The 18520-nt window shown below is 39.1% G+C and overlaps 2 protein-coding genes across 2 annotated transcripts in view; one reads left to right on the forward strand and one right to left on the reverse strand.

Annotated features, from left to right (window-relative positions):
* The window catches only part of MED12L (mediator complex subunit 12L), a 333810-nt gene that overhangs the window by 94386 nt on the left and 220904 nt on the right, over window positions 1-18520 (reverse strand). The window lies entirely within an intron of this gene.
* Window positions 3900-7657, forward strand: P2RY13 (purinergic receptor P2Y13). The gene is made up of 2 exons (XM_019439723.2): window positions 3900-4034; window positions 4720-7657. The coding sequence occupies exons 1-2, from the start codon at window positions 3915-3917 to the stop codon at window positions 5734-5736; spliced, it is 1137 nt and encodes a 378-aa protein (XP_019295268.1). The 5' UTR covers window positions 3900-3914; the 3' UTR covers window positions 5737-7657.

The raw sequence follows: 18520 nt of genomic DNA on the forward strand, positions 1-18520 counted from the left end.
TAAAAGATTTTTCTAACAGTATTGGAAGAATCCCACTCAAGGAGACTGTAAATTGGTATAATCTTCCTGGAAAGCTATTTGAAAATATCATTCAACATTTTGATGCAGAGCTTTGGTCCAGCAATCCCACCTCTAGGAAACTTACTACTAATATGTTGGAATTGAACGAAAATATACAGACATATGTGTGTCCTACAGTACTGTGCCTAATAGAGACACTTTTTGAGAAAAAAAAAAAAAAAGCCAATCAGTAAATTCCTTAACTAAACTATGGTAACTTTACATAGTATAATTTTTTATTTATTTTTTATTAGTTAGGGGTGCCTGGGTAGCTTAGCTGGTTAAGCATCCAACTCTTGATTTCTGCTCAGGTCGTCATCTCATGGTTCATGAGTTCGTGCCCCGCTTCAGGCTCCCACAGACAACAAGGAGTTTGCTTGGGACTCTCTCTCTCTGCCTCTCTCCTTCTCTCCCAAAATAAATAAACTTTAAAAAAAAAATAGGTAAATTGGGGCACCTGAGTGGCTCAGTCAGTTAAGCATCTCACTCTTGATTTCAGCTCAGTTCATGATCCCAGGGTCTTAGGATCTAGCCCCACCTTCAGGCTCCCTGCTGACAGCACGGAGCCTGCTTGAGATTTTATCTGTCCTTTTCTCTCTCTTTCTCTCTCTGCCCCTCCCCAGCTCATGCAAGCAGAGGCACACGCTCTCTCTCAAAATAAACATAAAAAAAAAAAAAATAGGCAAATCTTCATGTACTATCATGAAAGGAAACAAAGATCTGATATATCAATAAATATATGCTTCCACACACGATGGTATGTTCATGCAAGGGGGTAATTCTCACTTTCGACTATGCACATGACTATATTTGAACTCCTCAAACTTGTACTGTTTCATATTATAATAAAAATATGAAACTGATATGAACATGTTTCAGGTACTACTATGAACTTATCGCCTGTTTCCAGTTATCTGTAGAGGTTTTCTATACTGGCTCTATTTATAGACACTTTTACATTTAATGTTAAACTGCACAACTTATTTTAACTTATTATTTCCGCTTTCAGTTCATCCAGTGGGGAATTTTTTAAACAATTTTCTATCATCTGAGAACGTACCATGCTATGTCTGATGGAAAGTACAGGCTTTCCTGTACTTTCCTGTACACAAAGAGTTCCCACTTTGACTTTCATTCCAAATGAAAATAAATGCTTCCTCATCTTTTCAGATTTTATATGGTACTGCTTAGCCACATCAACAGAAACCTTTAGACTATTAATTCTGATCCAAAAGAGAATCCCAAAAGAGACTACAGATGGAAAAAATAGTTTAGTGCCATTTGGCAGGCTTCTAATTATATCTTCTTTAATTCTTTTGCTGATCATACTACTTGGAACCAATTTATGTTTTCAGCCAGATACCTCACAGTAAGGAAAAAAGTTTCACAAATCCATTAAACTTTAAAGTTGATTGTTATTCCTCACTCATCAATCAGTAATACCCAACTGAAAAACTACAATCTAGTAAACAATTCTAGTTCACCCTATCCATGATTGCTGACAGTTGGGAGCATGAAGCAGGTTCTGAGTATGGCCTCTGAACCAGACTATGTGGGTTTGAAGTGGGCTTGGGCTGTATGATTTTCACCAAACTGCTTAACTGCTGTGCCTCAATGTTCTTATCTGTAAAATGGGATCAATCTCTGAGGATTTTTCTAAGAATTAAATAAGATCACATTATCACTTTGAGCAGTATAATCACTAGCTATACTTATTTTATTGGTTTTGACTATGTCCTCAGCAAGTCTGATAAGATTTTAAATTCAATTTATTCCCATTTTGGCAAGCTTCTGATTTATGGAACCTTTCATTTCATCTTCGATTCTTCCTGCCTGTCTTTTCTGATCTATCACCAAAGGTATTCTACTTTTAGCTTCATTTAATAAGAAACACATGAACACCTACAACCTAACATACATTATTCTATACACTTGGTGGAACTTCACTCATTTCATTTCCTTAACATTCCAACAAAGCAAATACTATTATTTATTTTCATTGTAAAGAGGAGACAACGGTTTCATAGAGAACATAAAATATCATGCCCAAAGTCACAAGAAAAGTAGAGCTATAAGAAATTGAAACCAGGCACTCTGGTTCCTGAGAGAGTGCTCCTCTCAGTCAGGCCATCAAGGACCAAAGACACACACCCCTGCCCCCTGGGCACCAGCACTAGGGTAAATCAAAGAAAAGTCAATGACTTCATACTAAACACATGGGCATATAGGAATGTGTGATCTGTTGGAATATTTAGTATGGTCAAACATTTTGAAACTTGCCACATTTAAAAGAATACACTTCCAGAACTCTAGAAATGGGCAGCGTTAAGTCAGTTCCCCTTTTCAGAGTTTCCCACACTTCGACATTTTGAAAGTTGACCAAAGTGTGATTTCCAGTTTTCTAATTATGCAATTATTTTGTACAGCATTTCCCTGTTTAAACTGAAACCATTCCAAACCTCCATCTAGATAATGATTTTGGATATTTCAGGAAATGTATACTTCATTATGTAGGTCATATCTGTCTACATAAAAAGTAAAACCAGTTGGTCATTTTTCCTCTACTGAAGTAAAAAGCATAAAGGTGTATATTTAAATTATGTTCTATCACATAAATGAAATCCAGAATCTGTATCTCAAGAAACAATTTATTTGAGTCAAACCTACATGTTGTAAATTGTGCCATGATTGGGCAGTTCCAACAAAATTATCCAGCATCCTACTGCCTCATATTTTCAAATGTCCAGTGGGACATGAAATTTTTTATTCTTAGAATCCCAAACCAAGTCATCCCCAAATTGTTATTCAATCTAACCCCACAGTCTGGTCCAACTCTGTGGTGAAATGTGCAGGAGAAACTATGAAGTGAAACTCACCATGGAGAACTCAACATTCCCCTCATAAGGTCCACTAATTTCCTCTTTCCCTTTACCTATCTGGCAGGGACACACTTCTGTTCATGGACAACAACGGTCTCTGAACAAAGCGGCAATTACACCCTTTCAAACTTGAAGCCATTTAAAGGATAAATTGTATAGACCTTGCCCAAGGTTGATAAAATTCCTGAGTCTTCCACACTCCACATACGTTAAACAGAGAGATTTCGAAAGATGATTTCCAATGAGCGAAATAGTATACCTCCATTTAAATCTGCACTTCACTCACCAATGCAGTATGGGGTGAACATTTTTTAGTGCTTCCTATATACCCAGCATAATTCTATACATTCGTTTTGTCTTCTCAATAACATATGAGGTAATATACTATCATTAAACCCATTACACAGATGAGGAAACTGAGAGAGCTATGAAATCATTTGTCTATTACCTAGTACTCAGTATTTGCTGGATCTGTGATTCTAACCACCCCCTCCAAAAAAAAAAAAAAAAAAAAAATCTGGGTCTAATAGCCCTGAACTGTTAGAAAATATATCACTCTGTCTCTCTGAGATAGAAAGACCAAAAAACTACGGTACATGTAAAATTAAACAGGCCGGCCAACTGTACACAAATTTCTGGGAAAAGCAGTCTGTAAGTGAGCAGATGATGATTCTAATTTTAAAGTCAACTCTTGCTCTTCTGTGTGGTTGTAACCTGGGGCTAATTTATTGTTCTGCCACCTACTATAAAATACAAGAGGTACTCAAAAATTTCACTGACCATGTAGACGGCAAAGATAAACTGCCAGAACGTTATTAGATGAGAGAATATAAAGAGAACGGCCTCTAAACTAATTCATTTAAGTCACAGTAGGTTAACATCACCTAAGTTTGAAATAAACGAGCTTTCCTATTAGATAATTTGCAAAGGTTTGAATATGAAGAGGTTCTAATTGATTACATTACACACGTGAAAATGAGGAAGGAAACCCAGCATAAGAAAGCAGAACAACACTTGCTTCACATGCTCTTCATGGACTGTACTGATGGCTGCCTCAATCAGAAGACACTGAGCGCAGTGTCCTTCCAAACACAGGTGAATTTCAACTTTTCTTATGGGCGGGCTTGCTTATGAAAGACAGAATATATTCAAGGGGAAAAAACACTTTATGGTAAACATTCTAGAAACCATAGATTAAGAGCATAAGGAATGATATAATGTACAGCACGCTGACATGAATTTTTACTTCTTAAATGGGTCTTGCTTCATTGCCATGTTCAAAGCAGCACTTGTGAAGGAGGTAGAACCTGTTATTTGGATTTCAAAAGGGTGTAGAAGTAATGGTACTGTGACAAGTACCAAAAATGTAGTACACGTTTGAAAAAATTTGTAGCCAGAAACATGTGCCTTTTCAACTCATCTACTGAATGGGCTGAATAAATACAAGGTGTTAATAGGCTATATACCTAAAGCCTGTTTTTATTTTATTTTATTTTTTAACGTTTATTTATTTTTGAGACAGAGAGAGACTGAGCATGAACAGGGGAGGAGCAGAGAGAGAGGGAGACACAGAATCGGAAGCAGGCTCCAGGCTCTGAGCTGTCAGCACAGAGCCCGATGCGGGGCTCGAACTCACGGACCGCGAGATTGTGACCTGAGCCAAAGTCGGCCACTTAACCGACCAAGCCACCCAGGCGCCCCCCTAAAGCCTGTTTTTAAAAGTAGCACTTGGAAATCATGACTTCTTATTTGATTTTGTGTGTGTGTTTCTTTATAACAGCTGACCCTGGAAACCATGAACACCACAGTGATAAAGGGCTTCAATGGGTCTGAGCGGTGCCCCAGGGACACACGGATAACACAGCTGGTGTTCCCAGTCATCTACACCATCGTTTTCTTCACAGGCATCCTGCTGAACACCTTGGCCCTGTGGGTGTTCATTCACATCCCCAGCTCCTCCACCTTCATTGTCTACCTCAAAAATACTTTGGTGGCCGACTTGATAATGACCTTCATGCTTCCATTTAAAATCCTCTCTGACTCACACCTCGGACCCTGGCAACTCAGGGCCTTTGTGTGTCGTTTCTCTGCGGTCATCTTTTACGAGGCCATGTATGTGGGTATCACACTGCTAGGCTTCATAGCCTTTGATAGATTCCTGAAGATCATCAGACCCTTTGGAAAATATTTTGTACAAAAACCTGCTTTTGCGAAAATGATCTCGACCTTCGTCTGGCTCTTTTTGTTCCTCATCTCTCTGCCGAATATAATCTTGAGCAATAAGGAAGCAACACCATCATCTGTGAAAAAGTGTGCCTCCTTAAAGGATCCGCTGGGGTTGAAATGGCATCAAGTGGTGAACTACATATCCCAGTTCATTTTCTGGACTGTTTTTGTCCTAATGCTTCTGTTTTATGTGGTGATTGCAAAAAAAGTATACAACTCTTACAGAAAAGCCAGAAGTAAGGACAGCAAACACAACACAAAGCTGGAAGGTAAAGTGTTTGTCGTCGTGGCTGTATTCTTTGTGTGTTTCGCTCCATTTCATTTTGCCAGAGTTCCCTACACTCACAGTCAAACTAACAATAAGACTGACTGCAGGCTGCAAAATCAATTGTTTATAGCTAAAGAAACAACCCTCTTTTTGGCAGCAACTAACATTTGCATGGATCCCATAATATACATATTCTTATGTAAAAAATTCACAGAAAGGCTACCATGTATGAGAGGGAGGAAGATCATGTCATCAACCCAAGAAAATCGTACTATCCAGACAGACAATATAACCCTAGGCTGATAACTTTATTCTGGTTACCTAATATTTAATAGGTAAAATTTCAAAAGTCAATTTGGAAATAAAGTTTAAGCAAGGAAAAAAGGATGGAACAAATGCTTTTTATTATCGTGGTGTACAGAAAGGATTCTATAAATTTTAATTGCACATAGATCAATTCATAAGCAGAGTGAAGTATCAGTGAGAGAAATGCAACAGAAAGCAAGTGGCCACTAGAGGTCACCTTTTTGCAAACACTCACTGAGATTTTGGAGAAGATATGGATAAACTTGTATTACTAAACACCTCCTTCCAGAACACCTTCTCACATTCTCTGACACACATAATTCAAACAACACTACTGCGTCTGTATCCCACAAGTATTGATACTTCCTGGTTTAAAATCAAAGCAAAAAACTTGAGAGTCCTTTGATGAAAGCTGAAGCCGTTGGGTACGAAACATCAGGGGAATTGAAGTAGGTCAGAAACCCTGAGAAAGCCTGGATGAAGGAGTTCCTCCTTATTAATTGTCAAGAGCCTCTTCCAGTATTAAGAGTACTGACATTGTTTCAGTATTCCATATGTATCATTAGACCATTAAGCCACATAAAATATTGTACTATTGTACTATGCATTCATCTTACGTGTGTATAATTTAAGGGCAAGAATACCGTACTGATTGATATTCTTTGGAATTCTCCCTCCGCCCAGCCAACACTCTAATGGTGGCTGAATATGCCACCAACACAGCAAAACCTTTCTGGGCCACAACCTCTATTCTCCTGCTTCACGCCCCTGGTTCAAAGCAACTACTTCCCCCACTGTTTGGTTATGCATTAGGGCTTTCATTGCAGATTTCCCTTTGCTAGTTACCTATATTCATGACTGAATCCCCCAAAGAGGGTCAGGATTCTTTAAGAAAGACGTGTTTTGAAGACAGAAAACATGTCAGGTTTTCTTGGTATCTCCCAAATTACTCCCTGCAGACTGTGAATTACAAATGTTTTCAATAGAGGGGCGCCTGGGCGGCTCAGGTGGTTAAGAGTCCAGCTTTGGCTCAAGTCATGATCTCATGGTTCATGGGTTCGAGCCCCACACTGGGCTCTGTGCTGACAGTGCAGAGCCTGGAGCCTGCTTCAGATTGTGTCTCTCTTTCTGCTCCTACCTCGTTCGTGGTCTTGCTCTCAAAAATAAACATTTTTTAAAATTTTGAAAAAACAAATGTTTTAAATAGAATATGTCATCATTGTGCCATTCTTTGTACATTTATAGATAGAAATGCTGACACACACTGAAAAGCATCCATATTGGGAAGTTTTTCAAAGGACGATAACCTATTAGTAACTATTCACCCCCCACATTTCCTCCTGAAATCTTTTGTGGTTGAAAAAAATAAAATGTGGTTATCTAGAATTACGGATGCGGATTTGTATCTTCTAGAGAAAATGCACAAAGGGGTAGTCATGCTCTGTAAATGCATCCTTGGCTCCAACAGGATCACTCTAAGGTTAAACCCAGACCTCTTCTCATGCTCCAAAAAGCCCTCAAGGCCCTGGAACTTATCCACCTTTCTGGCCTTATTGATTCCTGAAACCTTACACTCTTATATACATTTGTAACTCTCAGAACATACCTTGCTCCATTTTGCCCCTGTGCCACAGCACACGTAAATTTTCCTCTGATTCACCAGGAAAACTCTTACCTGTTCTTGAAACCTAAGATGCCATCAGTTGGTCCATGCAATCTCATCTGGCCGAACTCCCACCACCATCTCAAACCCAATCACCTCCTCATCCGTATGTTGCCACACCTCAATTACTGTACTTACCACACTGCTTTGTAATGACTTGCCCACACATGTACCTACTCTTTTAATAAACTATGTATACATTTGACAGCTGGGATTGTGTCTTATTGAGCCATCAATAAATATTTGATAAAATAACCCAAAATGGTTTTATTTTCACATACTCGAAAAGCAAAGAGGAAGACACTTCTCAGTATTTTTATTTTTCCAAATATGATATAAATTGACTGAATACTCAAGCTTTTCTTAGTTGCCTTCCTATAGCATGTACACAGGAGCCTAGGAAGTGGGATGTTTTGGGGTTCACTAGTAAATGAACATGAAGGAAGCAGGATTACTAAACAGTACGTGTATAGCTTTGGGGCTAATGTCTATCAACATTTCAGTTTTAAAGTTACAGACAAAATGCTTTAGCTATGGGCTGTTGGCTTTGGTTAAGTAAAATTTTTAACGGTAGCATATTACAATCTCCAAAACTCCTTTAGAAAATACTCTTAATGTCTGATTTTCATTCTCTCAAATAAAATAACTAAATCATAATAACTTACAGATGTTACCAAATCTACATTACCTTTACTGAGTACATTACACGATCACATGTAGAATCTAATAATGTATTATAAGTAACTGCATCTTGATACTACATACAATTTTTAGAAAGATCTTTCAGGATAAAATTTCAAAATTATGGCTTCCCTAAATACAAATATTTAATTCTACTATAATAACATTATAGTCAAAAGCTGGGTACCTGATGCGCAGAATGAAATAATCTACAAAGAACTTGGAAGACAGGCATATTAGAGTCACCTTTAAATCACACTCACAGGGGCACCTGGGTGGCTCAGTTGGTTAAGCATCCAACTTCAACTCAGGTCATGATCTCACCATTTGTGGGTTCAAGCCCCAGGTCAGGCTCTGTGCTGACAGGTTGTTGCCTGAAGCCTGCTTTGGACTCTGTGTCTCCTCTCTCTCTGCCTCTCCCTGCCTTGTTCTCTCTCTTTCTCTCTCAAAAATAAATAAACATTAAAAAAAAAATACTCACAAAATACAAAGCAACTATTTGAAAAGAAATTCCCAAACTAGCAATCACAAATTCGAAATTCTAGAATACTTACAGAATGAGATGCTCTACCATAGCCATTAATGACAGAAAAAAGAGCAAAAAGAAAAAAAAGTAAGTAGCTAGCTTTAACATAATATGTGAGCTCACATCACAAACAAGGGCTTCTGTAAAAAGTTAAATGTAACTACTTTTACTGGATGTCAGTAATATGGACACACGACTCATGTGTTACATCAGTAGTTCTTAAACTGCAGCGGGTATCAGAACCAGCCAGAGGGATTCTTAACACACAGATTGCTAGGCGCACCCCCAGAGTTTCTGATTCAGTAGGTCTGGGGTGAGGCCTGAGAATAAGTTTCCGGTGGATACTGATACTATTGGTCTGGAGCACACATTAATAACTATTGTGCTAAATGTTCCTTGAGGTTCATGTTGCCTTAAACACTGATTCACAGCACAGCCCTCTTGGACATGAACGCACAGGAGTGGCATCTGTCAACAAGACATCGACAAAATTGTCATTAAGAGAGCAGATATAAGGCTACAGGTAATGGGGGAGGATGTGGCTACCTGAAAAGTCGTGCCCAACTTATGGGGGCCTCTACTACTCAGTGGCAACTGTTGTCACAGGAGGGACTGGAAGCCCAGTGTTGCCGGCCCAGTGTAGCAAGAGCAGAAGAATGGACATCAGTGGCAACAAAAGCAGCACACAGTACTATTTATTATGTACGAAGCAAGAGCTATCATTAGACTGTCCCATTTAATAATCCCAGCAAGTCTATAAAGTGCGATAGTTATCTTCGTTTTAAAAATAGAGAAGTTGAGAAACAGAGAAGTTAAGCAACTCGCATGGGGGTCACACAGCTTATACGGAACAGGACTAGGACTGTAATTCACTCTTGCTTCTGAGCCTATATTCTTACCCACTATATTTACCATCTCAGATAGTCTAATGTTCTCAAGAGAAATAATAAACCCAGTCTCCTACATTTCCTGCTCTTTTCAAAACTTCCGCAGCCACCTCCACACTCCTTGACCCTGCAAAAACAATACATTCATGTGTGGGCCATAACTAGCCCAGATGCTGCCAGGTAATTAGCCCTGACCTAGAAGTGATCAAGAACTTCCCAGGACCTTACACAGACAGTCTGCAGTCATTACTGAATGCTTGCTATGTGCCAGGTGCTATGCTATGTGCTTTGTAAGGATTATCACTTTCCCACTTCAACCCTATGAGGTAGATACCATAGGGTTTTCTGTTGAGAATGAGATAAAAAAAAAAAATTTGAGACACAAAGCAAGAAGACACCTTGCCCATGGTGCACATGACCTGCCAGCAAGCAGAGGCAGAACTGTGGCCAAGATCCAGGCAGGCGGCTCAGGCACAAGGCCTCCATGGCTCTGCTACACCATCAGGACAAGCTAAATATCACACCCTAGCGGTGAGGATGGTAACGAGGTGGCTCCTGAAGAGGACGAGGGAGGTCTCAACACAAATCCTTCCGCAACTTTAGGGGTTTGAGTGGTTCAGTCCCACTAGCACCTGTGGCACTTGAGAATTTTTGAGAGAAGTAAAATCCCAAAGAGTAGGTTCACTGATTCACTGGGTCAGTCATTCCTTCATTGTATACTTCAGTGCAGGGTCCTTTACCTTTCTGGAAGCACACAACAGTCAGGCACACAACCCACAATGAAGCCGAATATGGAAGCCATATGAGAGACATGATTAATTCACCGTAAAAATGGAGAGGAAAAGGTAGCTAATTCCAAATGGTGAAACTGAGGAAGGGCTTGGATGAGATAACACCGTGACCAGGATCTTGAAGGAGAAAATAGCATTCAAAAAGGAACATCTCTACACCCCAAGCAGTTTGGAGGAAGGCTCAGCTAGGGGTGCGGACAGTGCTATGGTCGGAGCACAAGGGGCCATGGGGGCCAGAGGCTGCAGCAGGTGAACGTAGAAGATGAGCCTAGGGATGGAGCACAGGATCCTACAGAAGAGCGCTCTGGTGTCGTGCTGTACTATGTGGACTTCTTTACAAGACACAGAAGGTTTCAGAAGAGAAGAACTACATGCTCTTTGCTGGTGCTTTAGGAAAATCAATTTACCAGTACTGGTAGGATGATTACAGATTGAAGGAAGAGCAATCTGTCCTTTAATTGAAGACAGATCAGTTAAAAAAAGTCTTCTATCTATGCAGGCAAGAACCGAGGCGGGGGAAACTGACATGGACCTTAGAGACATTTTCAGAGAGAGGTTTTGAGTCCAAGACCATCTGAGAGTAGGGGGATTATATGTAAAATGTACTCATTAATAGCAGTATGTATTTTCAATGGGACCCATAATCCCCACCCTACCCCCTTCCAATTGAGATTCATTGCTCTGAAGATAGTTAGGTTGAGTGAGGTGTTGGATTCTAAAGGAAATACAAGAAGCAGACTCTGGGTATGATGAATTTAACGTGTCAGAGATCAGGGTCAATAAATTTAGCCAGTGGGGGCAAGATATGGATCCACAGCTCTGAAAACATGGCTAGATTAGAAGGCCAGGGGATATCTTTTTGAGACAGTGATGGAAAGAATGAGTTGAGCACCCCGGGGGCCATGCTACACAAGTGTTATGTACAGAACAGACAGAAGACATGCCAGAATGGGGAGTTTAGAGGGTGTAAGGTGGAGGGTGAATTAAAAGGAGCAACAAGGGATCCAGTATACTGGAAATCAAGGAACAAGAGAGATTCAAGGAGGAAGTAATAGTCAACAACATCAAACGCTCTGGAAAGACCAAACATGATGAATCTGTATGTATGAGGTCAGTGATTAACACTGAGAAGGAGGTGGGGTAGAGCCAAATTTGTAATGGACAGTGAGGGAGCAACACTCATCTTGCCATAAAGGACAAGTCAGTTTGCAAGAGTTCCAAGGAGGAAAAAACAACAGCTGTTACTCTAGTTCGGCTTTCTCCAAGGATTTATAAGAACAGTAGAGTGGCCCCTTCCTCTGCAGTGCAGACTGACTGTGTTCCATGTGAAACAGCAAACATAGCAGAAGGCCAAACACATGCTGGGTATAACCAGGCAACCAAGAGAATCCAGCTTCAGCCAGAAAATGGGTACGCTATTTCAGACATTAACATTACCTGGGTTTCTGATTCCTAGCAACCCCACCCACTCTAGTATAAAGTATGTGTAGAGAAAAGCACAGAAGATGGGGGGGGGGGGGGGGGGAAGACACCAAGTGATAGGAATGGGAGTTGAGAACGCAGGGAACGGCTATAAAAGAGAAAAAAAGAATAGAGAAGAGAAAGGAAACGGAATTTAACACTTAAAGTAAGGAGGTAAACTAGTTAAAAAAAAAAAAAAAATCCTGTGACAAAAATGTGAATTTTTGCCACTTCTGTAATAAAACCCAAATTCAAAAATGTAACATCTTGGGGTATAGTAATTAAAATGTGTATCTTTATTTTAAAAGTCAGTGTAAACACTACATGCTTATATCTGATTATACTTAGTGGCATTCATCATGAACAATTTTAGCTAATGCATATCTGAATATTTCTACAGCTTTTTAAAAATACTGGCTTTGTGCATTAAAATTTACATCATATAGACATATAACACTCAACACTTTTTATCCTTCTTACTCGACTTAACTCTGTAACTAAAATTTCCTGCAACCAAAAATGCCTAAACTGCAAGTAAATGAAGCATTAACCCAAACATGGTAAGCCTCCTGAGACCAGCTCTTTTCTCCTCCAACAAATACTGGTCTCAGCTTTTACACTTTCCCACAGTGTCAGGCTACATAAGCTATTCTAATTTCCTCCTTTTCAGAAGACAAAACGGTCAAGAAAGAATATAATGAGTGTTTCAAGTAATGATCAGCTCATCATTAAAGGAAAACCAGGAGCTTTCTAGGGGCAACTAAAACATTATGGACCTACTCTGACTTCTTAGTTGAGGAATGTTTTCAATTTTTGATCATTCCAAATTTACATTCAGACACTCCCATTCATTCACTTACTCACTTGGCCTCCTGGAGGGAGAAACAGAGGACGAAGACAGGAAAAAAGAAGCTACTGTTTACTAATACCAACCAAGGTATAAATAATGTAGGAATTATCCTGTATATGATCTCATTTAATCTTTAGTATATTACACGGTAGCCATCCCGAACCTTATTTTCCAGAAGAAGAAACAGATTCAGCTATGTTAATTGTTTGTCCCAAGTAAAAAAAGGTATGAACTGGAGGGGCAGAAATCCACATTCCAGTCTGTATGACCCTATAGTTACTAGCCTCTGGTTATGACCCAACACTGCCTCAAGCAAAATTTCCAAAACTAAGTAGCACAGCACAAGGGAGAGGATCAATAAGAGGTCAGGAGTCATATGCAGGCATATCTCCACACTCAATCTCCAAACCATCTCTTCCCTTTAATCAACCATTACACATGAAGTACTCATACCAGAAAAAGGTAAGTGCTTTATTTAAAGCAGACCTGATAGATACAAATCATTTCAAATGACAGATTAAACACAGTAATTCAAGCATAGGGACCTAAAGATACCAATCTCGGCAAGGGAACATTAAAGGGTTTGTAATAATTATACTCCGCAAAAAATCTCAACTACTGGATGTGAGCCACAATTAGAGTGACTTTTGTGTACAGAGAGATCGAACAGTAAGATCTGCTGAAGATTTTACTACAATCCTTGTATGTTCTGGCTCCATGGAAAAGATATGGGCAAGACAGAGCAATTTGAGCCATGTTTCCATTAAATCTCTGCCTCTTTTTGTTCTGTAATGAGTTAGTGTATTACAAAAGACTAGCAGGCCCTTTACATGGAAAGAAAAAAAATCATATGGAAGGGAGAAATGACTAGGAGGCCAAGATAAGCCTTGGTAATACATTTCCCAATGTCTCCCACTAAAAAGGTGGTAAGTAGGAATAGGGTAAAGGATTCTTTCTAGGATTTAGAAAAACTTATCAATAATGTTACCTAATTTTCATTCCTTCTAAGATTCTAGAAACACATTCTTTCCTTGCATGCTTCTGTCTCTTTAGACTATATTTTGAAAAATCAGTAAGGTTATGGGAATTCTCATCTAAAATTCTGTTAACTAAACCAGAATCCTCCTTTTATAGAACAATGAAACCAAAAAAGTTGAAAAAGTCATCCTGTGTCCCCCCCCCCCCAAAAAACAGAGTATGGATCGACCGATTTTGGTTCATGCTCCATGAACCAAATCTATGTCCAAAACAAGATTCTAGATATTCCTATATAAATTCAAAATTCCAAACTCCAATATAGACTTTAGGCTAATACTTCCAAACTACCTGAAAAACATGTGAAAGCAGCCCCTACTGCATATCTCACAGAATGGAGTCTAGCAAATACAGAACAAACCTATTTTCAAAATCCAAGGGGACTTTATTAAAAAGCAAAAGAGCAGAGAGATTGTTCTAAAGATTAAAAATCTAAAAAGACAGTAAAACCCAGGCACCTGGGTGGCTCAGTAGCTTGAGCATCCGTATCTGGATTTCAGGTCAGGTCATGATACCAGGGTCATGGGAGAGATCACTCCTCCTCCCCCAACACCCCTCTCTGTCAGGCTCCACACTGAGGGTAGAGCCTACTTAAGCCTCTCTCTCTCTCTATCCCCCTCTCTGCCTTTCCCAGGCTCATGTGTGCTCTCTCTAAAGTAATTTTTTTTTTTAGTTTTCCAAAAATAAAATAAAGTAGGGGTGCCTGGGTGTCTCAGTCAGTTAAGCATCTCACCCTTGGTTTCGGTCAGATTTCATCAGGTCATGATTTCTCGGTTCATGAGTCCGAGCCCCACATGGAGCCACACTGGGCTCTTTGCTGACAGTTCAGAGCCTTCTTGGGATTCTTGGTCTCTCCTCCTCTCTCTCTGTCCCTCCCCAGCTCACTCGCTCTCACTCACGCTCTCTCTCACTCTCTCTCAAAATAGATAAACTTAAAAAACAAGGTCATAAATAAATAAAGACCCTAAAACTAAATGCAAGGTGTGACCACCGATTGCAAGCCACATCAAAAAAATTAAAAGGGTATTAAAATTAAAAGGGAAATTGCAAAATTTTAATGCAGACAGTGTATTTTAAAATATTTTGCTTCAACATTAATCTCGACTGATAATAGCACTGTGATTGGGCAGGAGAATATCTTTGTTTTCAGGAAATATGCTGAAGCAGTTAAGGGCAAAGCATTCGTCACACTGACTATAATTTCAAACAGGTCCACCGAACATATTGGGGATGGGGGGGGAATGTGAAACAGGTGAACAATATGTGAGTTGAGATGAAATCTATTTGAACCATTATTTCAATTTGTCTGTAGGTTTAGCATCTTTAAAAATCATATTAGAAAATGGGATGCCTGGGTGGCTTAGTGGGTTAAGCGACTGACTCCTCATTTCATCTCAGGTCGTGATCTCACAGTTCCTGAGATGGAGTCCCATGCTGGGCTCTGCACTGACAGTGCAAACCTGCTTGGGACTCTCTCTCTCTCACCCTCTCTCTGCCCCTCCCCTGCTTGCTCTCCTTGTCTAAATAAATAAATAAATATTTAAAAAATAATACGAGAAGAAAAAACAATCATCTTTAGTTAAAAAAAAATGAAAAAAAACCCACATTTTTTAAAACATTGTGGTGGTCAAGAAACACAAACACATCCCAGGATGTCGTCCCGTATTCAAAATAAATTTGGGGTTTGTAAAGGCTAAAACAATGTTATTAAAAGAGCTTCCCTACATTTAATAGGACCTTCCAATGAAGCAGCAAGATAATTATGGTTATAAAGTCTCCTGTGGCTTTTATGAAATAAGAGACTTGCTATAAAAATCAGCAGAAAAAAAATTATGCAGGTTAACCTCTCGGTGATTTGAACAGTAATAAAGTTATGGGCTGTTTTTTAGCTGCTCTTTTCATCAAAGCTATTACACTTTTTTCGTGACTAAACGTGTACTATTTCCCTCTCTGAATGTTAAGTAAGACCAGCGTGAACGAGTCCCAACTTGAGATTGGCATGATACGCTTTAGGACACATACGTAAAGGCTGCCTCACGCTAACTTCTTCATTACTAGACTTAGTCTGTATCACTGGCCAGAGCTTCTAAATAGTACCATCTGACTGTTATGTTACTAAGGGAGGGGAAAGCCTATGCCATATGGCCCCAGCCCAGCTCCAGAAGAGAAAGGGTCGCCTACCTCAAGTGGACAACGGGGACCCCAGCTCCCTTCCTCCTCTGTGAGCTTTTTATAAAAATCCCATGTGCAAAGTCAAGGTATCTCATCGTTACAGGGAAAACCTGAGGTCCTTACACAGGAAAAAGATTTTTCTTTAACATAAAAAGTTAATGTTGTTAGTTGGCCCTAATAGGACAAAGTCAACCTGGGTAAAAATGTATTAAAACTTAAGGTAGATAACAGAACTGCCTTTAGGCCTTTAACAGACACTTAGGAAGTATTTGTCCAGATAAAATCCCTAATATGATTGCACACACATGACTGGAAAGTTGGGACGATAATCCCCAGAATGTGCAAAGAAGGCCTTTGCTCAACACATTTTTAAGGAGGCTACAAGGGATACACTCTCTTTGAATTGATGCTGTTAAGACTTGGCAGCTGGTTATTTTTATAGTTGGATTGATTTCATATCATTGATTACTTAAGTCTCACAGCAACAAATGGCAATGAACTCAACCCAAGAAGGGCAAATCTCTCCAACTAAAAGGTCTCCAAGTGTAACCTTTCTGCACAGAACGCAGTAAACTTGCTTTAAATGTAAAAAAGCAAAAATCCACGGAGAAGTATAAACTGGCATAAAGCAGAGTCAAACCTAATGCAGGACTGACTATTTCTAAATCTGGCAAAATCTTTTAAGATTGAGCCACTATTAGGTTGCCTAATTTTTGTTCACAGACTTTCCCTAGGGCGGTCTACTCATCTATAACTTAATCCACCCTAAAGAGAATGGAATGGAGAACCATTTAAATTGTAGTTGTCTGTTTTTGTTTGTTTAGGAACAGGCAATAGAAGAAACAGAATTTTGAATTTTTGACAATTCAACTACTAATATTATTTATTTATTTGAGAGACAGAGACAGAGCGTGAGCAGGGGAGGGGCAGACAGAGGGAGACACAGAATCTTTGGCAGACTCCAGGCTCTGAGCTGTCAACACAGAGCCCGATTTTACAGGGCTTGAACTCACAAACTGCGGGGATCCAACTCAAAAACCTTAAGATCACGACCTGAGCCAAAGTCTGCCGCTTAACTGACTGAGCCACCCAGGTGCCCTCAACTATTAGTATTTAAATTAAACACATTTTTGTTTTTCTGTACTAACACAGAAAGAAAACCAATTAGAACATGCACATATACATACATATATATATATATATATATATACATATATATATATATATATACACACACAGATATATATAGATGTAGATATATAGTTTAAAATAATAAAACTTAAAAATAAATTAGTACATAAAGTTATACAAATTAGTACATAAATATATATATTTTAAAATAAAATTTAAAATAAAATATATTATATATATATATAAATTTCCTTAAGGTGTAAGTAAACACTAATATCTATTATTGACATATGACTTCAAAAAGATTGCACATTTAATATTTTCATTTATCTTCACCCATGATAGTAACAGGTTTTAATTCCATCTGGTGAAATTTCATTTATTTACTTGTTTGCTGCAAAACCTTGCAATCTTTTGTAGATTTTTATCTGAAAGTTCTAAAATTAATTACAAATAAGAAAAGGTGATTTGAATATATAAATTTATCACTGTGGGAAAACTTTTACAAAGAACAAAGTTGTTTTCTCTTTAAAAATGGAATTCAAAGGATTAGGTGAGAACTCACCCCCAAAATAACTTTAAAATATTTTGAATACTGGGGCGCCTGAGTGGCTCAGTCGGTTAAGCGTCCGACTTCGGCTCAGGTCATGATCTCACGGTCTGTGAGTTCGAGCCCCGCGTCAGGCTCTGTGCTGACAGCTCAGAGCCTGGAGACTGTTTCAGATTCTGTGTCTCCCTCTCTCTCTGTCCCTCCCCTGTTCATGCTCTGTCTCCCTCTGTCTCAAAAATAAATAAACGTTAAACAAAAATTAAAAAAAAAAAAATTTTGAATACTGACATTTGTGTATATATAAAAATAGGTCCACAGAGATCATCAGATTATTGAATAAAACAACAGGTTTCCAATGTTATCACTAGTAGAAATACATTTCAACTTTAGTTTTTAAATAATAAGCTGAATAATATCTTAAAGGATTTGTCCTTCATAAAATACATTCTGATTCCTTTCAATCTAAGCTTTAATTGGCAGGAAGATTACAAATGCATATTTTGTAATTAGCAGTAGAAAGTCCCTCCACCCCTGCAAAATAAAATAAAACAAAGAAAAAGAAAAAGAAAAAAGGAAGAACCTAAACACTGGGACTAATTTAGTAGAGGCCAACCCCAACCTTAGACTTAGACTCCTTAGACTCCATCCCCCTCTCCTTCAACAGTCCTCTGGCATGCTGAGCTCCAGCCCTCTGTGTTCCCTTCAGGTGAATCACCTTCTGATTCCTGCAGGTTCAGGAAATGCTCTTCCGCAGTCGACAGATCTCACCTACTCTCAGATGTGAGTCACTTACTTTAGCGAGAGAGCAAGTTGCTCCAGTTGTTCCAAGCAGGACAATCTGAAAGGGTGCCTCAGAGGACACTCTCAAGGAGGGTAGGGGAGAACCCACCCTCTCTGACAGGGAGAAAAATGCTTATTTTTCATGCTGTACCAGAAAACCCACTTCTCTGTTAACCATAGTTTCAAGGCTTATTCTTAATTAGAGTTGAGAAGCTTGTTCCAACTCGAAGACACCGTATCAGGTGAATGGACAC

This window comes from Panthera pardus, unplaced genomic scaffold (assembly GCF_024362965.1).
Source record: "Panthera pardus isolate Hobbes unplaced genomic scaffold, ASM2436296v1 HiC_scaffold_16, whole genome shotgun sequence".
In the NCBI taxonomy this organism is placed as follows: domain Eukaryota; kingdom Metazoa; phylum Chordata; class Mammalia; order Carnivora; family Felidae; genus Panthera; species Panthera pardus.

Coding starts and splice junctions, on each gene's coding strand:
- P2RY13 (XM_019439723.2), top strand. CDS start 3,915: ATGAGGAAGGAAACCCAGCATAAGAAAGCAGAACAACACTTGCTTCAC. Junction 4,035..4,719: donor CAGTGTCCTTCCAAACACAG/GTGAATTTCAAC, acceptor TCTTTATAACAG/CTGACCCTGGAAACCATGAA.